At 41.9% G+C, this 27373-nt stretch overlaps 1 protein-coding gene across 6 annotated transcripts; it reads right to left on the bottom strand.

The window, feature by feature from the left end:
• Positions 1-38: 38 nt before the first annotated feature.
• On the bottom strand, positions 39-27373 carry fam163ab (family with sequence similarity 163 member Ab). 6 transcript variants are annotated; one of them, XM_030432148.1, is made up of 6 exons: positions 26751-27366; positions 5467-5558; positions 5354-5375; positions 5120-5153; positions 4752-4866; positions 39-2410 (listed from the first exon to the last, which is right to left on the bottom strand). In XM_030432148.1, the coding sequence occupies exons 5-6, from the start codon at positions 4842-4844 to the stop codon at positions 2012-2014; spliced, it is 492 nt and encodes a 163-aa protein (XP_030288008.1). In that variant the 5' UTR covers positions 4845-4866; positions 5120-5153; positions 5354-5375; positions 5467-5558; positions 26751-27366; the 3' UTR covers positions 39-2011. The 6 variants fall into 6 exon arrangements, with proteins under 6 accessions (XP_030288008.1, XP_030288006.1, XP_030288007.1 ...); XM_030432146.1 differs by having other exon boundaries at positions 5120-5375; positions 26751-27371; XM_030432147.1 differs by having other exon boundaries at positions 4752-5153; positions 26751-27371.

The following is a 27373-nucleotide window of genomic DNA, read 5'->3' as shown; positions in this document are numbered from 1 at the left end:
GTGGAGTCCTGTCAATTATCACACAAAGAGCCATTTCAAGCCATTACAAATGTTTAATTGTCAAAAGTTAACACTGTCAAATATTACTGTTTCTGTATTTGTCAGGTATGATATCTGTTTTAACCACATTTCTAAAAAGCTTTTTTTTTCTTTTTCTTTTTTTTTTTTTTTACTGTTTTTCAAAGATAGATAGTTAAGTAAGTAGTAAAATATATAGTTAATACAATACCCAAATAAACAGTGACAATGGATTCTTATCTGTTGCAATGGAAAAACAACATGAAGAAACACTGGTTGTATTTCACTGAACCCCTTCAGAGATTCCAGCTTACACTTTTCTGGACAGATTTCCAAAAAGTCAAACTTGTCAAACTTAGGTTACGAAATGTCTTTTTACCAGTCTTGTATACATTTTTTTGCCCTTTCAAGTTAATCCAGAAAAAAACCCAAGATTCAGGTGTAGAATGCTCTTGAGAGCTCATACTGTGTACCGTTAATGAGAAATTTATTAAAAAATAAATGACGTAGCAGCTGATCAATGGATTCTAATTATATGTGCTAAGAGGTTGGCAAGTGCCTCTTTGCTTAATGCTTGAGTGATAACAGCGACAAAAGCCTGTCCAAAAATCTTGCTGAGTTATCCGATATTCTCCAGAATCCTGCTGTACAGAAACATAACGATAAATATCACAGCGAGTATTATTGTGAGTGGCAAGCATGTAAGAAAATGGGCTCTGTGAAACAGTTTTCAGTCACATAAATATGCACTCTTGACTTTTCCACAATATGAAAAACAACTTGAAAATAAATGACATGGTTATTTGCATTTTAAAGATCCAACATGAGAGTAGTACAGGAGTATAGGAGGAGTGTGTCGACAAAATAGCACAAACTAGTAAATCACACTCCCTCGTTCAAAATACATCATGTTCAAATCCCAGGGTGCATCTCTTTACGTCAAGAACACAGTGGGACCAAGAGATGCAGTCATTGCTTTCTGGTTATTATTTACATTTTAAACTTTTTGCATCACTGTCAAAAGACAAATTCCCTCTTTCATTCATTCCAAGTTCAAGGGCTTAGGCGTCCTTGGCCGTTCACAGGTTTATACTTCAGGAAGTAAGCAGGGGCAAGCCAAGAGGCTTTGAACTACTGCATCCACTATCCTGTTTTAAATGCTTGCATGTTTATCTACATTTGCAGCCCCGTGACATCTCACTCTGTGTGTATCGTGCTTACAGTATTCCTCCAGATGCAACAGCCGCTGAAAGGAGATGACCGGAGACGAAGAGCTGCAGTAGTTTGCCGGCTTGCATAGAGATTGCTCCAGTCGTTTGCTCTCCTCCACCTTTCCTGTGACTCAAGCATGCTTCCAGAGATCCAGAAAACTGCAGAGGGGATGTTGACTTTTCCCTTTCGTTTTGCCCTTTTTCAATTGCTTTCTATTTATTACTTCATCAGACAATTTTTTTTTTGCCTTTCTGGCAGTCATTGGGGTTTTGTGTGTCGCAAAGGGAAAATCACAATTTATCGAAGATAGCCCTCATTATGTAAAGACACAGTAACAGTCAACAGATAGTTTACAAGTTTACACCCATACCCTTCACGTGGGAGCATAAAAGGACAAAAACCTTACAGCTATACTTTTATCTACGGTCAATTACAGAATTACTATCTTTGTGAACATGAAAACATAAAAAGTAAGGGTATAAAGTGAGGGACTATGTTTGGAAGTGATCCCAGCTTGTCGTTTGGAAAAGTCACTTAAATCCCCCCAGAACCCCAGACCCTTAATAAATGTGATAATGCAACCTTCACAACCAGCAGGCCTTTATCCAGCAGACCCTCACCGGTAGGTGCAGAAGGTGACAAAAATATTGTTGTGGTCTTGTTAGTGGTGGTGTGTGTCTGTGTGTGTGTGTGTGTGTGTGTGTGTGTGTGTGTGTGTGTGAGAGAGAGAGAAGTGAGAAGAGGGGCGTCTCTGTGTACTGGTGGTGGGTTTTTGTGGTGGTCACACCTCGGTGCTGATGGCTCGGGTGTTGGTGTAAAATTCGGGAGGCCGTCCTCGCGGGGTCTCCCTCAGCAGGGAGCCTCGGATGGCGGGCAGCGGCATCGCCAGCGCCTGGTTCTCATAGTATGTGGGCATGTAGGTGATGCGCTCACCACCGTTGCGCATCTCATCAGTGGTACGGATGTAGAAGGGCGAGTCATAGGGCGAGCAGGTAGGGCAGTAACTGCGTTGCCCCCCCGTAGGTTTGGTCGGGTCGGAGGACCGAGGAGGCTCCGGCGGGGACATGGACAGTGGGGTGACGATCGACCCGTCCAGGCCGGTGACACTGCAGGCGTTGCAGGCAAAGTGTTGCTGAGAGATGGAGGCGCTGTCAGACCCATTCTTCTTACAGCAGTAGTACTATAGAGAGAGAGAAGTCCATAACATGTCAAACACTTTCCAGCACAGATTTGTAACATAAGCAGGCTGCATAACACTCAGTTTTATTTCATTTTATTAGAACAAATGAATAAATCTGAGATCAGTTCAAGTTTTACAGTAGGTACAATCAATATGCTTCAAGAACTAAGTACTCTTAACACAGTTCTCTTGAGACTAAAGTGTCTTGCTTCATTATATCCATTTTCTTTAAGATGATGGCACCCATTAAAGGGTAACTTTATCACCACAGCCACCACTACCACCAATTTTACACATCACATATTAAACTGTGTTCCCAGGTCTTGAGGAGTACTTCTGCATATGTGAAAAAGAGTAGTACAAAGCCTTTTGTGGCTCAAGAGGAAGCTGCATGTAATCTGATAAATTGCCTCAAATGATGTCACTTAGTGGCTGAGTTGCATTGTGGGTAATGTAAGCACCAGGTTTAGAGAAGCATTTCGCTTGTCTAATATTGCACTCTATAACTAGAGAAATCACCTTTATTATTCCATGTATTCCTCCCCCTTTTCAAAACCCGGTGCCTACATTACCCACAAGGCAACTTAGCCTCAATATCACAAAATTATCAATTCAATTTAATATATATTGAGAACAGAGTTCTTTCTTTTTTGTAGTTTTAAGAGAAACATTAGAATTTAAGGCTTCATAAGACGGAGGTTTTTAATTTGGTTCTTGTCAGACATATCTCTCTATAAAAGCAAAGAATCTCTGTCTGTCTGTCTGTGTGTGTGTGTGTGTGTGTGTGTGTGTGTGTGTGTGTGTGTGTGTGTGTTTGTGTTTCTGTGCATCAAATATCTCTGCGGATCAGGATCACACTGACCTGAGACTTTCAACATGGCTGCTGCGTGGTTCAAGGGTGTACAATGTCGCATTTGTTTGGACTGCAGTGATACCTTTAATAAATTATTTCATAAATGCTTTACAAATTCCGCCGAGCATTGTCCACCAGAGCCACCACAGTCACATGCGCACCAGAGCCAATCACTGCACACCGTAGTCACGTGCGCACCAGAGCCAATCACATGAGAGCCCACCGCCACCCCCCACCTTCAGAAACAAGTGGATTTATTGCCGGCGATTCAGTCCCGTTCTGTTCTGTTCTGTTCTGTGTATTTAAACTGACTGTTGTGGATTAATGAGACTAAAAGAGTCCGGACCGAGTCTGTTCGGGTCTGAGGAGATCTGGAGACGCGCGGACAACAAAGTGGAATCGGAATCTGTGGATGTTCGTGTGTAGCCGCTAGCTACACGGCCCACCTCCCGAGTCGACGGACCGGACCCACTGGCACGTCCAAAACCGGACTTAGGGTAAATAATTTCCGCCACGCTTTTTCGCAAACATTGCCGTCACGTTTGCTTTGTTTCTGGTGCAGGTAGAAACGGTCAAAACAGGCTTTTGTCACGAAAGTGTCCAAGCAGCAAGTTTGGTTGTTGAGGAACAGGAAGTTGTGGGAGGGACCTAGGCAGATGATTGACAGGAAACGACGGTTGGTGTACAGACAGCGATATTGAGAGTTGAGAGATTTGTGACATTTAGCGTGTTTGGAGTGTATAGTTAGTGTGTTATGTAGTGTTTGGTGTAGTGTGTTTTGTTTAATGAGTCAAAACAACGAGCAGAAGCTGAATGTGGAGCAGGCAGTGCAGCTATTTATTCAGCTGGAAGGAGCTCAGGCAGACCTGAGCATTGCCTGCATTTAAATGTAAATAGTTACATATAACTCTGTAATTTTTTTAAATTTATGCACATATTTAGCAAACAACAATTTATATTTGCATTATAAGTAATACAAAATGTTTTGTTAAACATGTAATTTAACTTTCTCTACTCGGATTTTATGTTTTTTTGTGATTTTAGGTCCATTGTGTTAATACAGTATGTCCAAATAAAAAAATAAGTGTATAGTCACACATATGAGGTTGTGCTGAAATTAATGACACCAAGTAAATAGTTTTTAAGGTGAAATATAATGGCATGTATATATGTATATATGTTTATCTGTTTTTGTTGAGTCCTTTTTCCAAGTTGTGTGTCTACCTCTACGTCATCACACTTAAAGTGATGTAAAAGGGGGTTCAAATTCTTGAATGTTTACTTGGTCAACACATAGCCTACATGATGTGTCGCAGATTTTGTATCTGATTCAGATTCACTACTAGAACTACAACAACAGCATTTTTTCCCCTTTTGTCTGTAAAACACAATTTCCATGTGAGGGGGGAAAAGAAATCAACATTTCATATTGCCTCACACACACACACACACACACACACACACACACACACACACAAAGAGGCGTACCTGGAGTCTACAGTAACAGAGCACAGCTATGATACACAGAAGTATCACTGTGGCCAGTATTCCTCCGGTTATGACAACAGTTCCAGCTGTCATCCGACCAGCTCTCCATCAAACTCTGACACAGGCACAGGAAGTGACATCGTTAGCAAGAGCCTCCCATTGCACAACAAACATTACGTTTTATCAGATCACGTAAAGGTCAGTCTCACAGTAAACACAAATTCAATTTGCTGCAATATATTTTTCTGCATGGTAACAGAACCAACCCAAAAGGTCATTCTGTAATGATGTGGAGAGAATCAGGTAGGGAACACGTGAAGTGTGATTAACTCAAATACAAGCATGCAATAATACAGCTGAAATCTGACCTTGACCACCAAACTGCACCTCAAATCTTTGCAGCTGAAATTACAACATTATGTTCATCTTAGATTGTCTGAATGAAAACATATGGGCAGCTTTATTTGGAGTCCAAATGTTTCAAAATTCCTTCACAAATCAAATATGATTTATTTAAATTAACAAAACAATAAATATCAATTAGCAGAGTGGCATCAATTTTACAGAGTGAACCTGGTTGTGATTATTTTTATTATACTCACGTGCAGCAAAGTTGCTTAACACCTAAAAGCAGATAAATAAGAGTTAGATAGATAGATAGATAGATAGATAGATAGATAGATAGATAGATAGATAGATAGATAGATAGACTTACATCAGAAGAGTGTTCTAAGGGTGAAGAGAAGTCAAATCAGAGTTCAAAAGTGAGAGGTCACACGGCTGGAGAGACACACTGCATGAACATTTCTGTGGAGAGGAGAACAAAGGAGGGGGGAAGCAGAAAATGGGAAGAATTAGAAGAACTGGGAAGTACATTAGAGCTTTAAACTGTTTTCACCACAAGGTGGCACTGAGAGAACAGAAAAATATCTGTCACAGACACACAAACATACTGTAGTGGAACTAGATGACACCTAGGAGTAGGGAGGGTAAGGTACAGTAAGCAAGTAAGGAAACCAGCAAAGAAAAGCAAAAGAAGATGGCAGCGAGGGAGAAGGTAAGAACATTTACATTTAGCTTTTGTCCAAAGCAATTTACAGTAATTCATGTATACATTCACTCATGGCAATGGCTGCCATGCAAGGTGCCGACCAGCACATCAAGAACAGTTTGGGTTTCAGTATCTTGCCCAAGGACACTTGGACATGTAGACCAGGGGAATCGAACCAGCGACCTTCCGATAACAAGACACTGGCTCTACCCCCGAGCCACAGCAACCCAAAATACTGTCAGTAGTCCATTTTAAGCCTGTTTTGTAAGATAATGCACTAAGGCATATGCACAATCCACACACACCCTCACATAAACTGATGTTGCACTACATACATGCATAGGGTTGACAAATATCAGCAACACCACTGCCTAGAGTGGTTAAAGCAGTTAAAGCAGAATCCTGGTGTTTTTTAACCTGGACCCAAAATTTACATATTTTCAACCAGAAACACAAGACTTTCCAGTCTCGCTCTGAAATCTTGCGAGGTGAGTAGTTGTTACAGTTGTGACCTCATTTAGATTGGTCGAAATCAGTTAATTAGTCAGTCATCACTTAAATCAATTCTTGTATCCAAAGTCCTCTCTCGACTGTCGTCTTCCTGCAACAACTAACCTCTCTTGAGATTTCAAATCGAGTCTGCTCCTTGAGTGAGATTTGTGTTTCTGATCACACAAAGGATCTTATTTTTTTTTTTTTTTTTTTTACAAAAAGGTCTATCTCCAGAATAATATTTTATGTTTTGCTGTTTTTTTGGATTTTCTATAGTTTGCACTCCTTTCATTGTGCTGACCGTCCAGTTCTTCTCTAAACACATTTTTCAGTTTTTGCCACAAATAATCAGTGAAATTGGTCAGACCACTGTCGGGTCTCTGCCGCTGAACAAAGTGGAAAGCAACAGAGGATTGCAGTATTTAAGATGAAAACATCACAGACATTTACAGCTGTTGTGCATATTTTCGAGCAACGTTTCTTTGTCTGATCCTCAGACAAACACACACATGCAGCACTATGGCAGAGCAGCAGTAAAAGTGATTTAGCTGCGAGGGGGCTCAGTTGGTGAGGGGTTTTAATCTGCAGGCTGAGGCTTGTCTAGGGGAAGTGAAATCTATTACTGATGATAAAAACTTGTCAAACCCATGATTGGGGTGAAACAGGATAGGTAGGTACACAAAGACAAGGTAGGATGAAAGCAGGATAGAGAAGGAAGAACGGATGTGTATGGAGGTTGACAAACACACTTTCCTGAGCACACAGAGCTAATTTCTCGGCCTGTCACTTATGATTCCTGCTGTCTGATGTCTGCATAAACTGAAGTGCGTTTGTGTGTGGGTTTTTGTTTTTGTGTGAGCAGTTTGTCCTGTATATGTGATGTACTAGATGAATTCTGTCAGTCCATTGTGATGCAAAGAGTAAATGGAGTCCTGATTTAATAAGACACCATTCAAATGATATCTAGCCTCACCCATCTCATCACTACTGAAATTCTCAGTCACATCTGTGGGATTTCTCACCATCCATCCATTCATATGGAAATAATGAACTTCAACTTTTGAATTTCACATATGAATGCTTGAAACAAAAATAATGTTTTGTTTCAGGGCAGTCAAAATGTCAGATTTTAACTATATGGTTATGGCCTGAAGAATTCACAATATTAACTCAACATCTAAAAAAACAATGCTATCAGTCAAATTCATCTTTAACTATGATTATTGTGTTGGTGACTCTTAAATAATGAATACATGAATATCATAAAGGGACCCAGACGCAAGACACCCAAAGGCAGGCAGGTGAAAATAAAGCAAGCTTTATTAAAATGAAGCGGTGATGCAAAGTCCAATAAAAACAAAAAAATACAAAATGCAAATACAGAAGGCAGTCAACAAAAAGTTGACAATGAAGGCCTCAAAATCAAAAGGGAAGGCAGTGGAAAAACAAGAAAATAAAAGAAATTAAAAAAAAAGGCAAGATACAAACCAAAGAAGGACTGGGAACATAGGCAGGAACACAATGGATACTGGAAATACAAGGAACACAGGGGGCATGAGGAATGCAAGGAACATGAAAACACCAGGAATGTGAAGAACACGAGGAACATGAGTAATACGAGGAACACAAGGAACACTGGGAACACAGGACATAATGGGACTGAGGAGGAAGAGCACAGACAGACAGACAGACATTAATTAACACAATTAACAGGTGAAAAGGAAAAAGACGAGAAAAGGACAAAGAGAGGAAGTGAAGACCAACACATGACATATGAACTACAAAATAAAACAGGAAATAACTCAAACAAAAACTCAAACCATGACACCGATGAGAGAGGTTAAGAAAAAGTGATGTTATATAAAAACTAAAGGTGGAAACAATCGTAAACAATAGTAAACGATAGCTCCTTAGACGTGTTCATCCCCTCAAACTGATTATGTGCCAGTGCTAAGCTGAATGGGTTTCCTGAGTTGGAAGCTCAGTCTGACTCAACCCTGAGGACAAGAAAAAGAGGCAGTGCTGCTCCCCCAGGCTGAACTGAACCTCTATGCTGGTACCAAGCTCATAAAACATGTTTCTGTCAGAAAGTACACTAGTCTTCAATTATTTGTGGAGACCAAACGGGATGGCAGCTGACAGATTCCTCTTAACATCATTCATCGTCATTCTCTCCGGTGCGTGCAATCTCAGACTCAGTACACCAAACTATTTTTCATAATTAATGCCAGCGCGGTGACTTGTGCTGCATTGAGGAAATGAGAATGGAGTCACCGCTGTCTCCACGTCATCCTTTACTCGGACACACAGACGCAAAATAACACACAGATTTGTTTCTCTCCCTGTTAACATGTTTCTCCGCAAGCAAACTTGTTTGGTTAGATTAATTTGAGTTCACTTCCTTTGAAAAACTACAGAGAGAAATGAGATATCTGCATCAACACACACACACACACACACACACACACTCATGCTGAGCACAGACAGAAAGAGCGCTGGATCAGTCACCACTGGGTCCAGATTAGAGTGGTCCTCAATCCCACATACTGCCTGAAGAGCCTTGTATACTGATAAGACTCTCTCATACACACACATGCATGCGTCACATACATAAACATGTACTCAAGCATTTCTAACTACTGTAAATCAGATGTCCCAGTGAAACAAACTGGAAGTTGCAGAGTCTACAACTTCAGTCAGTCAGAACAGATTTCCATGAAACTTGGATGGAGGATGGAAGACTCCATTACATTTTGGCTCTGATACAGAGAAAGGGACAGATCCTGAGATGTTTTCTAAGTTTCTTTAACATTGCATGATAGAGCCCTTCTCGACACTTTGTCCATTTCTGAGTGAATTATTCATGGATCTTGATGAAAAAGAACCTGACATATTTAGTTGTCTGGAGTCTATGAGTGAGTATAATCAGATGCAGACCCTAGATCTGATGATCTTATATCATAGGGTTATTATAGGGCAAACTTAAAATGATACAGGGCTAACAAGTTCGATATTGGTATGGGCTTGATCAAATAAAAGAGGACTGTTGGGCCTTGGAAGAGGTATGCTCTCTACTGTGTTCCATTCTAGTCTCTAGGAGACTGTATCATTAGATTCATCTTTATTTTATTTGTACAATTCTTGGACTTGTTCTGGAGCTGGATACCTAAGAATTTAACCATACTTTATAATGAGTATAGTTGGATATATGACAATAAAACCTGTATTTGATTTGTTGGACAAAAAAGAGCTGATACTGTTGTGTAAGTCTGATTAATTCCAATATATTCAAGTCAGCAGGAGACATGTTGTTTGCAGCAGCTTATATCTTAAGACATTTTTGAGCTCCTGTGACACATGACTTCACTTCAGAGCTGTCAGAAATACACTGAACAAGTCTATTTGCATCACAGCAGAATACATAATAATATAAAAATTAGGTGGGTCTCAGGTGAATGGTGGATGATGAATCATCAATCATAAGTCCATGCAATGTGTCAGCTTGGTGCGAGTTTAATCTGCACTGGGTTGCATTCTGAGCACAGCACATTTAACAACTGTTAAACAAGTTGTATAGTTTTTCTTATAGCTTGAATCTGCAACACTTTAGCTTGAATTTGGATATCAAATGTCATAACATCATCATCTTATGACAATCAGACACCATTTTATCATAATTATCATATGAATTCTTGAGTTAAAGCCAAAAATGTGTTTTGTAAGGTCACAGTGACCTCTGACCTTTGACCTATGGTCACTAAATTCTAATCAGTTCATTCTTTTGTCACAGTTGACATGTGTACCAAATTTGAAGAAATTACCTCAATGCATTCTTGAGATATAGCGTTCACGGGGACTGGATGCCAGGAGGTCACAGTGACCTCGACCTTTGGCCACCATAATCTAATCAGTTCACCCTGAAATCCAGGTGAACATCTGTACTAAATTTGAAGAGATTCTGAAAACACGATGCCTGCAGCCACGGCCTGATGGCATGGAAAGATGACTGATAAAGACATTAAAACTCAAGTAAAATCAGGAAACAGTACACTCCTTATATAAGATTATGCACTCCACTAGTCGATGTTTAAAAGCTTCAACACCTGCAGTCATTGGTCTTTCATATTAAGTGGGTTTTTACTGTATCAGCTTGTTGCATCAGCTTGTTGGCTCTCCATTGTGCCCACTTCCGTCATTTCCTTCCTTTGTCTCCGTCCTGTAGGTTATTTTGTTTTGTAGGATAAAACCCTTCATGTTGTGAAACGACAGGTTACCCATATGCTGTTTTTTTGGCAAATCAGAGTAATGAGAATATCTCTGGAGCTGCCTCCCTCTCCTCCCTCCTCCCCCCCTCTCTCTCTCTCTGATGGAGTGTTCCCTCTGGAGTCTCTGCCATCAGTCTTCTGGAGCATCTGAAGGACCTTGACTGCCCTGGAGGATTTTTACAAGATTGATTCCTTGGATCTTAAATTGCTCAGACCAGCAGTCGGCCAGTGTCAGTCTCTCCTCCTCCAAACACACTACAAACACCATCTGTACACTGTTAACATAAAGCCACATGTTCGATCCCCACAACGTGTCCTGCCAAACAAAGTATGTTTGAGGAAGATGCCAACCTGTTCACTCATCCCTCAAATGTCTGCAATGTCAAATCTGTCTGAGGTTTATGCCATTTCACATGTTTCAGTATTCAAATCCCCTGAAAACCCAGTGGATGCTAAAATAAAAATGCAACATAGTCAAACAAAAAGATGCTTGGCACTAGGAGATGTAAGGTTGTCACAAGCATAGCGTGAGGAACTCTCAAGGAACCTCAAAATGTCACTTTTTACTTATGTTGATGTAGTTTTGAAAACACTGAACTGAATTTTAACCAACACAAGCCCCAGAAGAAATTTCAGCCAAGTAGGTTTCCACGAACCACAGACAAGTCAAGAGCGAACGTTTCTCTATGTTGCAACGTCACGTTTGTTTAGGTTGACTTTTCTGTTTCTGTCACATTGCAGCAATGCAGCAGCTCACCTCAGTGCTGATGGTTTTGGTCAATAACCATGTTTTTGCAGTATTACAGTGAATCTGAAAGCGAAGACAGCCCAGCGCTCAGTGTGTGCGCCATGTCAGGCGTAAGCAGAGTTCATGATGTCTGACTGAAGGGGAGAGCTGTCAGTCATCGTCTGCGCTCTAAACTCTCATCCACGGCCTTGTCAGAGCACAATGACAGAAGAGACGATTGTGGGCTGCCTTTGCAAGGTTCATTTGACCTGTGTCCCCCAAAATGTGGATGAGGTAATTGAAAGACTGACAATCTTTCCTCTCCGAACATCCATCATTTTTTTTCTACTTGTTCATCCTCTTCGGGGTCGCTTGGGATTTGAAGTACTCTGGATTCAAGCGCTGAAGCCAGACGGAAGAAGGCCGTGTTTGAGAATCTGTAAATCTGTTCTTTGAACGTCAACTCAGACGACTTCAGGTGTTGCATCAGTTCAGACCCAAAGCCAAATGTACCCTGGCAATAAATCATTGCACAATTTCAGCACATTATTATTTTGGAAAACCACCATTTTGTCTTCTAAACTCCAGTGCTCTACGGCTGCCGTTGTAAGCAGAGAGAAAACAAGCCGCACATCCAAACGGGATTCATGGTCACAGCTGAAATGTAATTTGTCTAATCCTGTTATCTGGCGTTCCAAAGGCTTTCCTCTATCTGTTTCCTCTCTCTCTCGTCTCTGTTGCGGCCCGGTGTGGGCGTCTGTGTGCGCGTGTGTTTGCGTGTGCATCTACATGTTTGTTTGTTTGCATGCGTGGGTACAAAGTAAACACAATTTAGGGGGTCGGTTTGGAAACCGTGGTATTTCTTTCTCGTGAAGATTATTCGCCGTAAAAAGGAGAATCATGGGGAAAATGTCAAGACAAAAAGACCCTAATCTGTTAAAGCTGCACTGGGAAACTTCATACAGTGGTAGCTTAAACATGAAACCACAGGGTATCTGTTTGGATCATTTGATTTTGTTTAGTGCTGTAAGGTGACGACAGCGCACTCTTGATCACTGTCAGTGCAGCACTTACAAAGTATCAGAGGAAAATGTACAGTAATATCTAGCAGAAACATCACTTTGTACCTGAGCTTTACTCATTAGCAGTGATTATATGTATTGTTTTTCAGTGGAAACATATGACCAGCTAAGAACATCAGGTTACCTACTCCTAAGATCTTTTTATGCAATTGTGTCCATGTTGGTAAACCCAATAAATCTATTGATTTATGAGCCTGGTGGATTACTGTATGGATTTTTGCTTTGGTTTGGCAACAGAAAAACACTTTTAATGCTGTTCTTGCTTGTGAAATGATGTCTGAGGCCTCTACACACATTTGAAAATCAATCAAAAGGCCAAAGTGGAGGTATGGGGTGAGAAGGGGCAGAGGTTCATGGTGCATGGCACTGAGCTCAATAGCAACCCCATTCGGTTTGACATGGACAGACAAACACTCTATTTTACTAATATTATCTCAAAATCTTCCACTTTATTGCATAAAACGGCGAAAAGAAATTATATTTGCTGCTTTTAAATCAGAAGTGGGTAGAGGGTATTTAACAGTCTATATTTCCTTCTTTTTCTGTCTCTTCTGTAGGCCTCACATCACTCCTGTCATTGGCTTGCGACACATCCATCCTGCTCCCTTGGCTGATAGCATGAAATGGCATTAGCAAAAACAAAGCAGTGAATCGGAAAAATCAAATAAAATTTTTTGATAGTTTCATGAACACACCTGCACCTCTGCAAAACCCTCCGGATTTGGTATTGATACAGCGGTGCTGTAGGCATCATCATGTCTGCTCTTTGCCTCTTTGCTCTGCTTGTGTGTGTGTTGTAGCCCCACTCTCAGTCACACAGAGACACAGAGCTGCAGCTCTTTATGACATCCTGAGAGCTGAGGAGACAGATGTCAGCCAGCTATGTTAACTGGTCCCAACCTCTCACTCTGCATGCTGTTATTGGCTGGGGGCTACATACAGTCCACAATTAACACCCTCCAAGCATAAAAGGGTAGATAGTAAATCTCACAGAGCTATCCTCCACACTGCTGGATAAGTAAGGGTGACACCCAGAAATGACTAAACACAGCAAAACAAATTATGAAACTATAGGCATGGGACACGTTCTCTACAGAGACAGACACCACCACAGACTTCTAACGGGTCATTAGCGATGATGAGGGGGAATCTTTATGTATGAGTTCTTTTCATTGGAAAATCTTGCATATTATACACTAAAACTGTTCTTGCTTCACAACAAGTAGTCGAAAAATAAGTGAAAGTGTATCAATAATTACAAAGAAAAAGGAAAGGAGCCACAGAATGCAGAAGAATGAGAGAATGTATGAACCTGTTGTGTTCACACAGTGGCAACTTCTAACACCTGCAACTCTGTCTGCTTTCTGACACATGACTTCAGCTGTATAAACTGGAGATTTACTTAGTTTTTGGCAATGGGAAACAAAACAACATACTCATGACCAGGATGAGTCTAATCTTTCGGATCCTTATGCACCCGTGCAAAGATTTACCACAGAATAACAAACTGCCTTTCTCCGAATCACAGCAACAAGTTTTTGATAAGTTAATCTACTTATTATCTTGAAGTGTTATTCTAACACTTACATGTGACCTTGAAAACCTTCCTCGTGTACTGAGGGACCTACCAGAGCTCAACCAACCGTTATCCCATCTCCCCTCTAAAGCTGTCGCAGCAGTTACGGCCCAGTAGGCAGAGATTGATGACACCGAACATTTTAGTTCAATTACTTGATTTTGCTGGAGGTCATTTGAGGCGAAGAATGCAATGAATGTGAAGAAACCACTCCCCAGAATGATCCTCTTGGCCCAATAAAAGCCCATGATCAATACAGGCGGCCTTCGTCCCTGTGAAGATGGAGAGAGATAGGACGGCAGAGAGTTGGAACACAGCTTCAGTCTTTCCCTCCGTCCAATCTGGACCATGTTCTGATGCCGTATACGTGGCTGGCAGATTTATAACTGGTGTACATTATGCTGTTATGCAGCTCTCCAGGCTACTGTACTCCTGCCTGCCAGCTCCTGATTCAGCCTTTCTACACACTCAAGATGTGGTGAATACCTTTACTCACATGGCAAGTGAAAGATTCATTACTCACGGTCCATCTGTAGTTTTTATACACGCGTCAAATTCAATTTCCTCTCTTTCCATATAGGCCTATCACCAGATATCCAGGCCAGCGGGATGGCTGTGGGTCTCCCTGCTGACTTCTGCCCGACTTACTGCACCTCCACTGCTGTTACAACCACGGTTCCTACTACTACAGACTGCTGCAACTGCAGTTCAAAAGTTTACAGAGACTTGCATTATTTCTCTGATTGAAAAAAGGAACCCAGATTTCTCTTTTGACATTTTCTAAATTCACTGAAAACATTCTAGATAAATCGACCCACCCCAAACTAAGTTCTGTTGCCACTTCTTTGTTGTTGTCTCTATTCTCTGTCTGTCTATACTACCCTGCTCTTGACCGTATCAACTGTTCTCTCACCTTGAAGAGTATAACTGTAACAAAGCTATCATTTTATCTGCGTTGTTGTTCAAAATTGTTTTTTTTCCCAGCTCAGTCACCAGAGGTAATGTTGGCATTATTTGAGACCATTCAGAGACCACCATTCGCTTTTGATTTCAACTGACAAAACTGGGTCATTTTAGCAACCATCGGAACTGTCTGCAGCCATTTCAAAAACTGATGTTTCTAACGAGATGTTGGGACATTTAAAGTCGTCTTTGTGGTGAAAGAAATAAAAAGGGCACCAGCTGTATGTGATGGGGCATCAGTGCCCAGAAAGTCCTGATATATTCATAGTGAAGAGGGAGCACTTCACCACATTTGTCCACTGCAGGTCCTTGCAGAAAGGTAAAATGCTAACGTTTATTCTGTCGATTGTGTTGCTATTTCTTCTGGGTTTCTGTGCAAGGCACTCTGCTATATATAGAAACTGTTTTAGTCTTATTTGTTAGAGAAAACTATGTATGTATAATTCAATATCAAAGTAGCTTAGGGTGATTATAATAAGTTATGACAGTAGCTACCAGCTGAATAAATGGCTGTCAGTAGCCGAGTGGGGTTAGACATCACATGGCAAAAAAGACTGGATGATTACTGAACTTTTTCTCAAGATCTATCAGCTCAAATCACATCAGTGACAAAGCTACTGGTGTCTGCAAGGGCTTTCTGGTGAATCCATTAGAAGCCACAACGGGCACGGAGCCTGCAGCTGAGCCACGAGCTAATGCACGAAGGAGATTTTACTCAAACACTGTTTACTCAATAACAGTAAAGATTTAATCTGGGAAGTTGCCTGTCGCGACAACTGACAGACACACTGGACTGACTGTGAACGTCTCTCTGCTGATGCATAAATCCCCAAATCTCTTGGAGAGCCCTTAGGCAAGGTGCAATTGCGGCATCTGGAGCCTGAAGTAGCAGATTGTGTCTAGCATTCAGCTCACTGGTTTAAATGTGCGGAGCAGTATGAATGTGGAGCAGGACTGTGTAAAAAAAATAAGATTGGAGCTCAGCCCATTTTCCCAGGATAAACATCCCCGAACACATTTAGATATTAAACAGCACAGCAGCCTGCAGCCGTGTTCGGTAAACATGCAAATAAAACTGCACTTGTGTCTGAGAGCCTATTGATTTTGTTTACCATATGAAACAATTCTATGAGGTTTTTGGGCTTATTTGGGTTTACGCTGTTCCGAACATCCTGTACACCCCATCTTCTAAATGCTCATTGCATTGGGTGAAGAAAAACATCCAGTGCCACTGCCGTTGTACACAACATCCCCAGTTAAAAAAGGAAGACTGGGAGCACAGAGCTGAAATATGTGAGAAGGACAACATGTGACAGGATTGTTTTCAGCCGACAAAATTTTGCTGAACGCTTTCATCCAGCTGGCTGCCACAGCAGAAACAACCTCAAGTCATATATCATCATAACATAACCTACAGAGACACAAACTGTTCTCAACAACACTCATCTTTAATTGATCTTCAGTATTCATATTTAATCATAAAAAATTACAGTCCACTTAACTAAAAAGCTGGCCTTCAAAATCATAAACTGAACTGTCTCTATCCCAGCACGCCTTAAGTAGCAGGCAGGGAACAACCTGGGCAGGGTAGGGTTGGTCACAGACTGAACACACAAAGAACAAACGCAGCTTCTTAAAGAGTAACTGAACACCGCTTTAAAAGACCTCTCACCTTTTATCCTGTTTTCAGGACAATTACCTGTCGCTGTTACGTCAGGAGGATATGAACTCTCTAACCTTGGAATGTTAGCCTACTTGATGAAGGTTGGATGACCAAAACATGTTACGTAATTTAATAGCTCTTCAGGTAAAGTGCATGCCTCATTCAGCCTGCTGAGGTTGAGACTAGAGGATCTAATCCTCCATGCTGCTTTTGAATTTTGAACCACCAGAAGATCTTGAGACGTCAGTGACTGAAGTTGAAGAGATGTCTAAAATGACATAGTTAAAACTGTCATTTTGAACCCTGTAATGATGTCACTTGGACATAAGCAATGAATGTTCAAAGACATAAGAAAAACGTTTATGATAAATTAAATGATTAAAATCTAAAAATGTAATTATATAAGTAAATGTAGAAGTCATTCATACTGTAACCGAGCAACTTGCTTCCCGTACGTGCGTGTCCAGTGGGTGTGAATGGTCGCGTGAAGCAAAACGCTCATCTGGACAGAGATGGTGTTTGTTTGTTTGTTTGAAAGATACCTGTGCGCATGAGGCCTAGGTAAATTGGCTACAGATGCAATAGAACACATTTCTAGTGAAAAGAACAACTTGTAACTTTCAAGCAGAGAACGCAACAACAAAATGCTTTTCATCCTGGCATGAAGTTACTCTTAAAGATTCTCCCAAAAACAATCAGGACCTACAAACCAGCTGGCCTTGAGGGGACAGCTCTCACCACTGAGGCTCTGACTCACTCACACATCAAACTGGAGGGCTTGAATTGATTTTCTAGTTAATTTATGTCCAGCTCAGACAGATTCACAGTGAAGAACTTGAGCGGGAGAGGATCTTGACGTTAAACATGCATATAGCTCTGCGTCGCCCTGCTTTACGAGAGTTTGCAGAGGTTTCATTATAGCTGCTCAGCTCCTCCTCTGCTGTCCTGCGATATGCCAGCTTCTCTTTCACACTTGGCAGCGGTGCAGCATCGCTGAAAACACACCCAGTGCGGGGCAGCGGGCAGCCGGGGGGAAGCTGTAATTACTGTACCTCCATTCTGCTGGTCAGCATGGCAGTCTCATAAAAGGAAATGAAATGGTCCAGCTTCTATCTTTGGGGGAGTAATGTACCACGAATATTACATTAGCATACATTCACATGGACATTTTATCCGTGACAGTTAATAAAGCGAGGGGGCGCAGCCACGGATGGCGGAGCCAGCAGGACTGCTGCGGTGCCTTGCTCAGGAGCAGGGTGGCAGGAGTAGAGGTTAGGGTCCAATGAGCTTTCTTTCTCTATGGACAAGTAATTATCCTTGTTGTCCCACGAGGAATTAAACAATCATCATCTTCGCCACTGAGCTGTGGACTGATGCATGTTACCACCAAGAGCAACACTTTTAATCCACCAGAAGATGATTTCCACAGCTCATTAATGCTGTGGGGACTGTTTGAATCATCCTAGATAATTTATGATGCAGATGTCATAGCAGATATTTTAAAGGGTGACGTCAACATCTCTAAATCTGGACCCTATTCTCTCATGTTTTTGTGTAAGACTAATGTGGAGAACAAGTTTTGGAGTTTTTTGTTGTTGTTTCAGCCACTGACGAACTCAGATTGCTATTCAGGCCCAATCCCAATACACCCCTCTCCCTCAGCCCTAACCCTCTGTTTTGCCGAGGGGTAGGGCATCACAACATCTTGTTGGAATAGATGAGTAAGATAAAGTATTGGTGGGCTACATGGCCCGCCAAATATACATTTTTTCAGAGGCACACATTGAACCCGAGGTTTTGAAAACTGTCATTTTAATACATAATGGTCCTTTTCTTTAGCAAGCGTAAAACAATCCAAAATAGTAGCTAGCAATCTTACGTTACTGTTGAACGAATATGCCTCATTTAACTTTCACCTTTCACACACTACCTGATGTGTTTTTTTTGTCTCGTGTTTTTTTTTCTTTTTCCTCTTTCCTAAAATGTATTGTATTCAGTTTCTGTATAGAAGTTGCACTTCATGTATCCCTTAGACTTTCTGTGATAAAATGTAATAAAGAGAAAGTTGCTGCATTTCGTTCCTGCTCTTCTAATAACAGCGCAGACGGGCAGCATAGGAGTACAGGTTGCTAATTTTAGCCTATAAAGCACTGCTAGTGGCCCGGTAATGAACCAGTGGTCTTTTTGATTCAATGACTTGATGATTGCGCGAAGTGGCGAACGAATTGCGAGCGTCCATGTTTTTCTATCCACGTCAGATAAATACAGTAACGCAAGAAAATTCACCACAGCTGCAGACGGCATACTGGCATAGTCTGGTTTACGTAAATGCCATCGGCGGCAACTGATGACTTATGAGGGTCTGATGGGTTGTCTCATTTGAGAGGGGAAAATTAAAAAAAAAACTCTTGTAACTTTGTTCTGACTGACAAGGGGGCAATTGAAATGAGACTAGGGGTAAATATTGGAAGTGGGACTGAGTATAAATATCTGAGAACAGAATCTGTTTTTGTTTAGGACTAAGATCCTTTTTTTGTTTGACAAGAAACAGCTGATCTTGCCAGAGCCACCGAACTCCATTTGCAGAAACAGTGATTTTATCGTTGTTGAATACACTTCATTCCAACTAAAAAACACAACAAAAAAAAATTTAACTCATTAAAACCCTTGATTTAATGTATTAGACATGAACATATTCTGGCTCTACACATTACTGCATAACTGTGCATCAACTTTTATGTTTCCAGTCCTCTCCTGAGTGAGGATGGTGGTTGAGCAGTCTGAACCTCAACCTCCAGTCTCGACCCGCTCTTTCCCACAACTGTCGAAATGGATAAATTAGAAATAAACCGGCCTGACAACCACATTCTCTGCCGCCAGCCTCACAATCAACGAGTAGGTGTGTATTTCAGAGTGCGGCTCAAGGCCACTTCGACACATGGCTGTGCAAAAAACTGAACCTGTGACCTTCAGCTCTCAGGACTGTAACTGAATCCACTGTGTCATCCCGCTAACAGCCAGACGCACAGAAGGGGAAACGCTTCCAGGACAAACAACGCCTCCGCTCTCCTCTCATCTCTCTGCAGACATTTTACTGGTCATTTCATATAAGTAATCAAAATAATCCACTGTTGCGTCAATAAATAAGCGTCAGTGAAACCCAGGAGGCTCTTCGGAGTTTGTTCTGAAGACATAATCAAAATCTTTTCTAATATGCAGCAGCTTTTTTTTTCTGTTTGAACTATGAGTCTGCTACACATGGCATGTCTCCAGTGTTTGACCCAAGCATAAATGGCAACTGGAAAACAAGCAGCTATGAAAATATAGACACAACTTAGGAGAAAATCTCCAGGATAACACTGAAAGTAGGAAATAGATGTCAGAGATATCACATTCTACACCCATTTCATCATGAGGATCTCAGAGCCTTCATGTGAACAGAGATGGGATTCACGCGCTTCAGCTCAGATTAAAGGTTTGCACGGCTAAAGTTATGTGATTTCTCGTTTTGTATGGGTTCATTTAAAAATCAGTGTGTACGTCTGGTGACTTCTCTGACACACCCTACACCTTCTAATCACATGAAAATTTTATTCTTTTTCAAGTGAATTGTTAATGTCAATGTAGACATTTCCTAAAAGACACCCTCTCATATGAAACTGATCCATTTAGTGGTTTTTGTGTAATCCTGTTTTGACAAACCAACAGGTAGACGACCGACACAGGTGAAAACACATAGTCCCAGTCTTTTTGGGCCTGCGTTGTTCTCTTACTCTAACTCACTTTTTTGTTCTTTATCTTCCTGCCTCTGTGTGTGTCTTGCGTTCGGGCGCCTTCCTTGCTCAGACATACACATTTTTTCATCATGGATAGTTTGGGATATTTTGCAGCCAAAAGCATCAGAAAAACTGTTTTGAGAACATGTAGCAGAAGCCAGCTTTATCACATATTAACTGATGACATGTTTGATTAATGAGCATGATAGGGTGTAAAAGCTGGTACAAGTTATGAATAACTTTGTCATTTCCACTTGAAAGTCTTCACATCAGCAGAACTACAGTTGATGTCAGCCATGTGAAATGTTTTATGCATAATGAATATATATTCTAACACATATCTATCTCATGGTCAACTAAGTTCACAGAGATATTAGTCCTGTGACCTCTGACTTTTTACCTCTTTACCATTCATTGCATGTATGTATGAGATCTAGATCTCTATTGAAACTCGCTCAGAGTAAGAAGAATTTAAGCTTCAAGAAACGCTTGTGAAAGGGGCTGCTACCGGATCAGTTCTATATTTTAAATAATGATGAATAAATCAGAGTCATATCTGGCTGAGTTCGTAATAATAAGGAGGTCTATGCATGAAGGAAGAGAGAGGAGGGTTTGGGCTTGAAATGAAAGGTAATTTTAAATTGAGAAAAGGGTGTGAAGGTCGTAGAGGGGTGGACAGGTGTAGAACTTTATCTTTAACTCAAATGAAACATTTTTATTTGGAGGAAATCTCTTACCAAAAGCATTTGTTATGGGTTGTTCTGAGTATTCAGATGACTGTATTTGTCTGTGTTTGTGTCACACATCTGTCTGTGTGCGAGTATGTAAATGTCAAAGAGTATTTTGTCAGTATTTTTGCGTGCGCGCTTATGTTTGTCAGTCTGGATTTGTCTGGGAGGTGTGTCTAGTAGTGTGCATATTTTTATGCGTATATACGTGTGTGTGTGTGTGTGTGTGTGTGTGTGTGTGTGTGTGTGTATTTGATGAGTCACCACAGATACAGCAGCCAGCAGCAGTAGAGCTACATTAGCAGATAACAGCGTTTCTGTTCCAGAGGCCTCCGGCTCTGCCAGCGAGCCTTCCTCTCGCTGGCCTCATCCTCACCCAGCCTGGCTGCGCCTCTGCGTTCACTTTCACACACCACACATCACCTTGCGAAACGCCACAGGGTCGCAAGTTGTGGTCGCCCAGCCGCCGAAAACAACCGGAAACAAATAATACCTGCTAATTTTCAGCAGTGTAAACCGTGAAATAATAATGATAGGTTGATGAATGTCGGGCTGGTGTAATGAGTAAATGCAGCGCAGCCACAAAACATAGTAGGTTTGTTGTAAGAGGGCAAATTATCAATACTACAAAACCGCAACATCCACCGACACCCTTTTAGTAATGTTAGATATTAACATTAACCTTAATATTAACATCAATCAATAGGTAATAAGGCCCTTTAACAACATTATAAGATGCTTGTTAACACTATTATGTGTTATTAAGAACATATAAGTGTTAATAAATGGCATAGCATAAATATGTTAGATCAGATTAATAAGTGGAGATACCTGGGCACCTCCCCTGTACCTTAGTTTTAAATATTAAATTCATTATAATGTCATGGTTTGGACTTGCTGTGTCTTAATAAAGCAACAAAAAAGTCTGCTATGGTTTAACAATGACACAACAGGCAACTTAGATAAACTGTTCGTAATTATTGTTTAGTAATAATCACATGTGCTGTGCAGTAACCTTAATCTTAGACTCAATTAAGTTTCTTCTGCACACATTAATTAATGAATTATTCATTGAAGCTGCTGTAAGTGTTCCTGTCCGATGTGCAGTAAGCAGTCGGCTCCCTCCTCTCTATGTCACCACACTTGAACGACTACTGTCTGGTAGTATAAGCCGTCACCTGCAGCGCTAGAACTGGTAGCTTTCCCTGTTCCGCCATTGCCGGTGTATGTACCAGACCAGGAGGATCCTGCTCTGTGCGTCTTCACTCAGCAGACATGAACACCTCTTTATGGAGTTCTCTGTCCTGATTGGATAAAGTTGGCAGGGATAACAGATCATTTATTTTCTCTTTCACCACATGAGCAGGAGGAGAGACATGGGCTACTGATCAAACACTCTATAGCAGTTGTTACTGTTGGAATATAGAGCTATTTAACGCACAGCGGTCAAACTACAGATTTCCTTAAATTCACACACTCAGAAATGGCCAAACAAAGTTAAATGGTTGTCATTTGTCTTTCTGATTTGTGACCCAATGCCAAAAGGGAGGGCCTTGCCCAATATGAGCCTGTGAAAGGAAAAGAGAGGGGAGAAAGGAGACAGTAATGCAAGACAGTTGGCAGAGTATGGAGTATCTCTCTGCAGCCTTTCTTTTTAAACTAGTGCATAAGACCAAACTGAGTGAATACAAGTGAAGCTCAATGTTACACCTCCCACCTAGTGCTAGCATTTAGCATTCACCCATGCCCGACCTGTCCTACTCTGCCTCCAATCCATGGATGGTGCCTTTGCCATGGTAGGATTCAGCACACTGATCATACAGTGATGGCTCGCATCAACAGATGAGGAAAAAGACATTTGCTTAATAAATAAACAGGATGCCAGGCCTATAAATACAGTGTGTTTAAGCTGGTGCACAAGACCAAACTGAGTGAATACATGTGAAATGTAGGATAACACTCCATTGTTTTTTTGGTCACATTTGCTGGTAACGCTGTTAGCCAAGCAGATAGTCTTCCGGGTAGATCACTGACTTATGTGAAAGTTCAAGTTCAAGTTGTTCCCATCTCCCCTGCAGTCTGCACCACCGCAGCCTAAACACACAACCCTCAAACAATGTAATGGGAGGACCGGCGTTTTTCACTACAAAGCCTGATTCTGTCTGAATGGGCCCTCAGGATTCGGCCTGTGGTTCGGGTTGTTAGTCTCTATTCTAGTCACAAGGCATAATATTGATTATTTTCTCTAGGTGTAACCACAAATCCTTTATGTAGGATTACCTACATGTGCCGGGACACAATTCTAAAGATTGCATTTAATGTCCAGTATAGGGGCAAACTTACCAGGATTTTATTTCAGTGTCAATCACATATAGAAATCTGCCACGCTATACCAGAGAAACGCTAATGGTTCATGGTCATATGCACCTGAGTAGGAGGGGGAGACTATTTCCTATGTGTTGGGTGGGTCATTGGAACAAATTCCATGTTTCAATTTGACATAATCATGAGTAAAAGTGAGTGAGTGATAAAGGTATCATCATCTTCCAGACCCATCCAACATCTGGAGATTCAAATCTATTCTTAAAAGGACAGCTCATTTCAGAGGTCATGGTTGGCTTTAAGACGAGCTGCTGCCACTGACACCGGAGTTATGTTCCCTGTCCGGCTGATGCTGCAGTGCAGTTTGGACACATCCCGTCTCACCTTCAAAGTGTGACCACGGCTCACTCGACTCACAACTGTACGGCAAGGAAATACTGATCAAGCAGCCAGAAAAACCTTGAGGGTCTTTTCAATAATTCACACACCACTCCTGAAACACTGAAACACTTTCCCGGGGTAGTTCGAGACTCTCCCCGCCCCAACGCCGACCCAACAAACACACACACACGTACACGCATACTATATATGCGCCGCAACTTGAAAACACTCTTCCACGCATGTTGTCCCAGAAAACATTGAGTGGAGTGTCAGCAGGAGGAAACAAGGCATGGTTTTACAACCAAAGGTGGGCTGAGTGCTTTAGTCTGCCTTCAGAAAGCACCAAATCTACCCCTCTCCTGTCTTACAGGAACAGTGTCTCTACTCTGATTTCTAAAAAATGTTAACTTAAGGAGCTGATGAAGCCTGCTAACCACTCAGAAATTCATGCAAATCACGATGCAAGGTTTCAGCTCACGCTCAACAGCAAAATTCAAGCACACATGCTCCACTTAGACCACCCTGCGTCGCTCCTCAGTCTGAATTTCTTTAATGTATTTTTTAGCTGAACCGACCTCGAGGACTCCGATACTTCAAAAATGTTGGAGGAAAATTTATCCACGAAGACCATTAAACTTTTAAAGCGCAGACATTTATACGAGGCCAGTTCTCTGTCTGCGTTGATTTGGATTGCAGGGTCATACGAGAACTTTTGCCAATGCTCAGAAACTTACAAAATCTGTAGGCTGGTCAGGGTGAATGTCACCTACTTATTGCTGCTTGTGGACGAGCTTGTGAGCTCCAACAGGCTTTGGAAAGGTTTCCCCAGTCCAAACACAGTCGAAGTGCTCCCAGTATTTCTTAAAGCAAAGCAAAAAATATTGAAATATTTGGTGATAGAAATTGTCTCCCAGCAGCGACAATAATGTGCCATGAAGATTTGCTAATAAAGCAGCTTGGGCTCGCTGTTTCCTAAATCAACCGAGGTCGATCAAATATTTAGTTTCCCAGCCAGAGAGGTTGTTACAGAACAACTTAGCACTGACAGACCAAATGCTGCTAGCAGCTTGTCGTACTTCCCCTCAGTGTTTTGAACAGTTGGCACAGCGCGCCGTTATACAACCTGTGTATTAAATACATTCTGTGTGTTGCTGCTGTGTTTGCTGTGACAGCCCTGACTGCAGACTCCTCTGGGAAATCAGTCTACTTCCTGTCGTATCACAGCCACTGGAGGTGGAGGAATTAAGAAGAGTGTGTATGTGTGTGTACATGCATGTGTGTGTGTGTGTGTGTGTGTGTGTGTGTGTGTGTGTGTGTGTGTGTGTGTGTTTGGGGCTGGGTGGAGACAGGGGGATATAGAGAGGCTGCTCAACAGTTATTTAGTCAAGCTGCATTTTCCTTCTTCCTCTGTGAGAAATGGGTCAGAGCAGCACAGCACCTGCTGCTGGCTGTTGATGTGGGAGATCAATACGCTGCACATACTGTACTTCGGCTGCCACACACATGGTGGAGGGGTGTTTAAATTGGCACTGGCGGTTTTGTATATACCTTTAACATGAAAATAACAAGAGACAAGAAAATGTAGAGACACCCCTCATGTAGCTTCAAGTCCACAAGCCGTCAGTAGAGGTGTTAACCGTGTCGCTTACTCTTAACCTGCTGATTTGGGAGCATTAGAGAACATTTTATTTTTTCTTTAAATCGATTCCGGTGTGCCTGCTATAAAAAAAAAAATGCACCGTGTGAAGTACAGCTGAATGGATAGTAAATATTACATTTGTGTGTCGAGCATCTCATTAGGGCTGGGCAGTATGGTCATGATATTTTGAGTCCATGTGGGTAGATACGATATAAAACCTTGATATTTTATAATCTTTTCTCGAAAAGCGCTATACAAATGTGACAAGGGTGACAAATTCAAATATCACAGTATTTGTGACCAAATTGGCTCTGCTTTGATGTTGATATTGCAACATCGCCGCAGGAATGACTATTGGTACCCTCACAAAATACTGCCACAGTGAGATTTGGATCAATAATCATCAGTAAAGTGGATAGAATGACAGAGTACCAAGTAGAACAGTCTGATGAGTACAGAAAATGACATCACTTTACTGTAAATAAGCCTTTAAACCAGGAAAAGACAACACTTAGAGCGTATCACGATGATCTCCAAAATCTAAGACCACATAAAGCCTCATATCACAATAACGATATATATTTTGGATCTATCACCCAGCCCTACATCTCCTATTCCTCCCTCAAGTATTGTCACATTATCAGGACGTATCCAGTGTAAAATATAGTGACGCACTTACAACTGAACCATTTTCAACAGGAGTGGCTCCAGTGGGAATTCAAACCCTCCAGCCCAGCAGTGTGACTGCCCACTGGGACTCAGGACCTCCACCTGTACCCTCTCTCTACCCAAAATGCTTCATGATTGAAAAAAATCCAAACACAAGTGACCACAGTGGGCACTCCTCGAGCCTTACCACTGGCAGTCACTGCCTTCTTTTTCTACTATCATCTTTTTAATTAAAAGTGATGCAGTCTTTTTTTTTTTTTTTTTCTTTGCTAAATGCCAGGGGCAGCAGGCCACCCAGACCAGCCTGAACCAGTGTGACAGAAGATCACAGCAGCAGCGAAATGGCAAAAAGCCCAAGAGTCCTGCTGAGCTGCTCCATGGTCGCTTCCTCTCCTCTGGCGGCCTTAAAGGCACATTTCACGTTGAATTGAAAGTGGTATTGAACTGAAGTCACACATTTCTGCGCTTGGAAATGTGAACCTTTACGTTGTTGCCACTGCAACTGAATTGGGCCGACTCCTTCACATCAAGGGTCCGAGTCAAAGGATCACCTCTGACATCAGAATCCAGAGCCTCGGGCATTATAACAAGACACTGTCCTCAGATATAACAAATACAAAATGTGACCCCTTTTCCCCCCCTTTTTCTTTTATCACTGCACATACCTGATCCGGTTACATGGTCCGTTTACTCAACTCAGGCTAATCCTGTGGAGTTTGACCATGAAAAGCCACCAGCATCCTTATCGCAGCAGGAGGAGAGCAGAGTCGCGCGGTGCATGGGACTGCGGCGGAACTTCTCCAAGGATGCGCCGGAGTCCAGAGCGCACGACGCCGCCAGGAAACCCCGACAGTCCCGCTGTGGGACCAGCAGACTAGAGGTCAGAGGGACGACGACACAGACAGCCACGACGGGTAGACACCGAAAAACGCAGCATAGTCGCGGTCCGCAGAAAGAGCCAACAAACAGGTAAGGACGAGGACAAGGCTTCAGGGTGAGCGCTCTTTACGCGCACGTAAGCTGCAAAAAAACGCGTTAACCTTCACACACAGCAGTGCTCTCCTCCGGACTCCAAGAGGGCAAACAACCACCGGGAAGCTTGAAACCACGGAAACTGAAGCGGACACATCCAACAAGTGAGGGACGGGGAGGCGAAATGACGGAGAGCCCGCTGCTGGGCGGACTGGGAGGAGGCGGTGGGAGGAGAGGAGCCGCCCCGCATCACGGTACCTCCTTGGCAGAGGACCCGATGTAGTACAGTTCAGAGGACATATATTTATGGAAATCT

This window comes from Sparus aurata, chromosome 11 (genome assembly GCF_900880675.1).
Source record: "Sparus aurata chromosome 11, fSpaAur1.1, whole genome shotgun sequence".
Taxonomy (NCBI): domain Eukaryota; kingdom Metazoa; phylum Chordata; class Actinopteri; order Spariformes; family Sparidae; genus Sparus; species Sparus aurata.
Note: the sequence above shows the minus strand (reverse complement) of the source record. Positions and strands in the feature narration are given on the sequence as shown.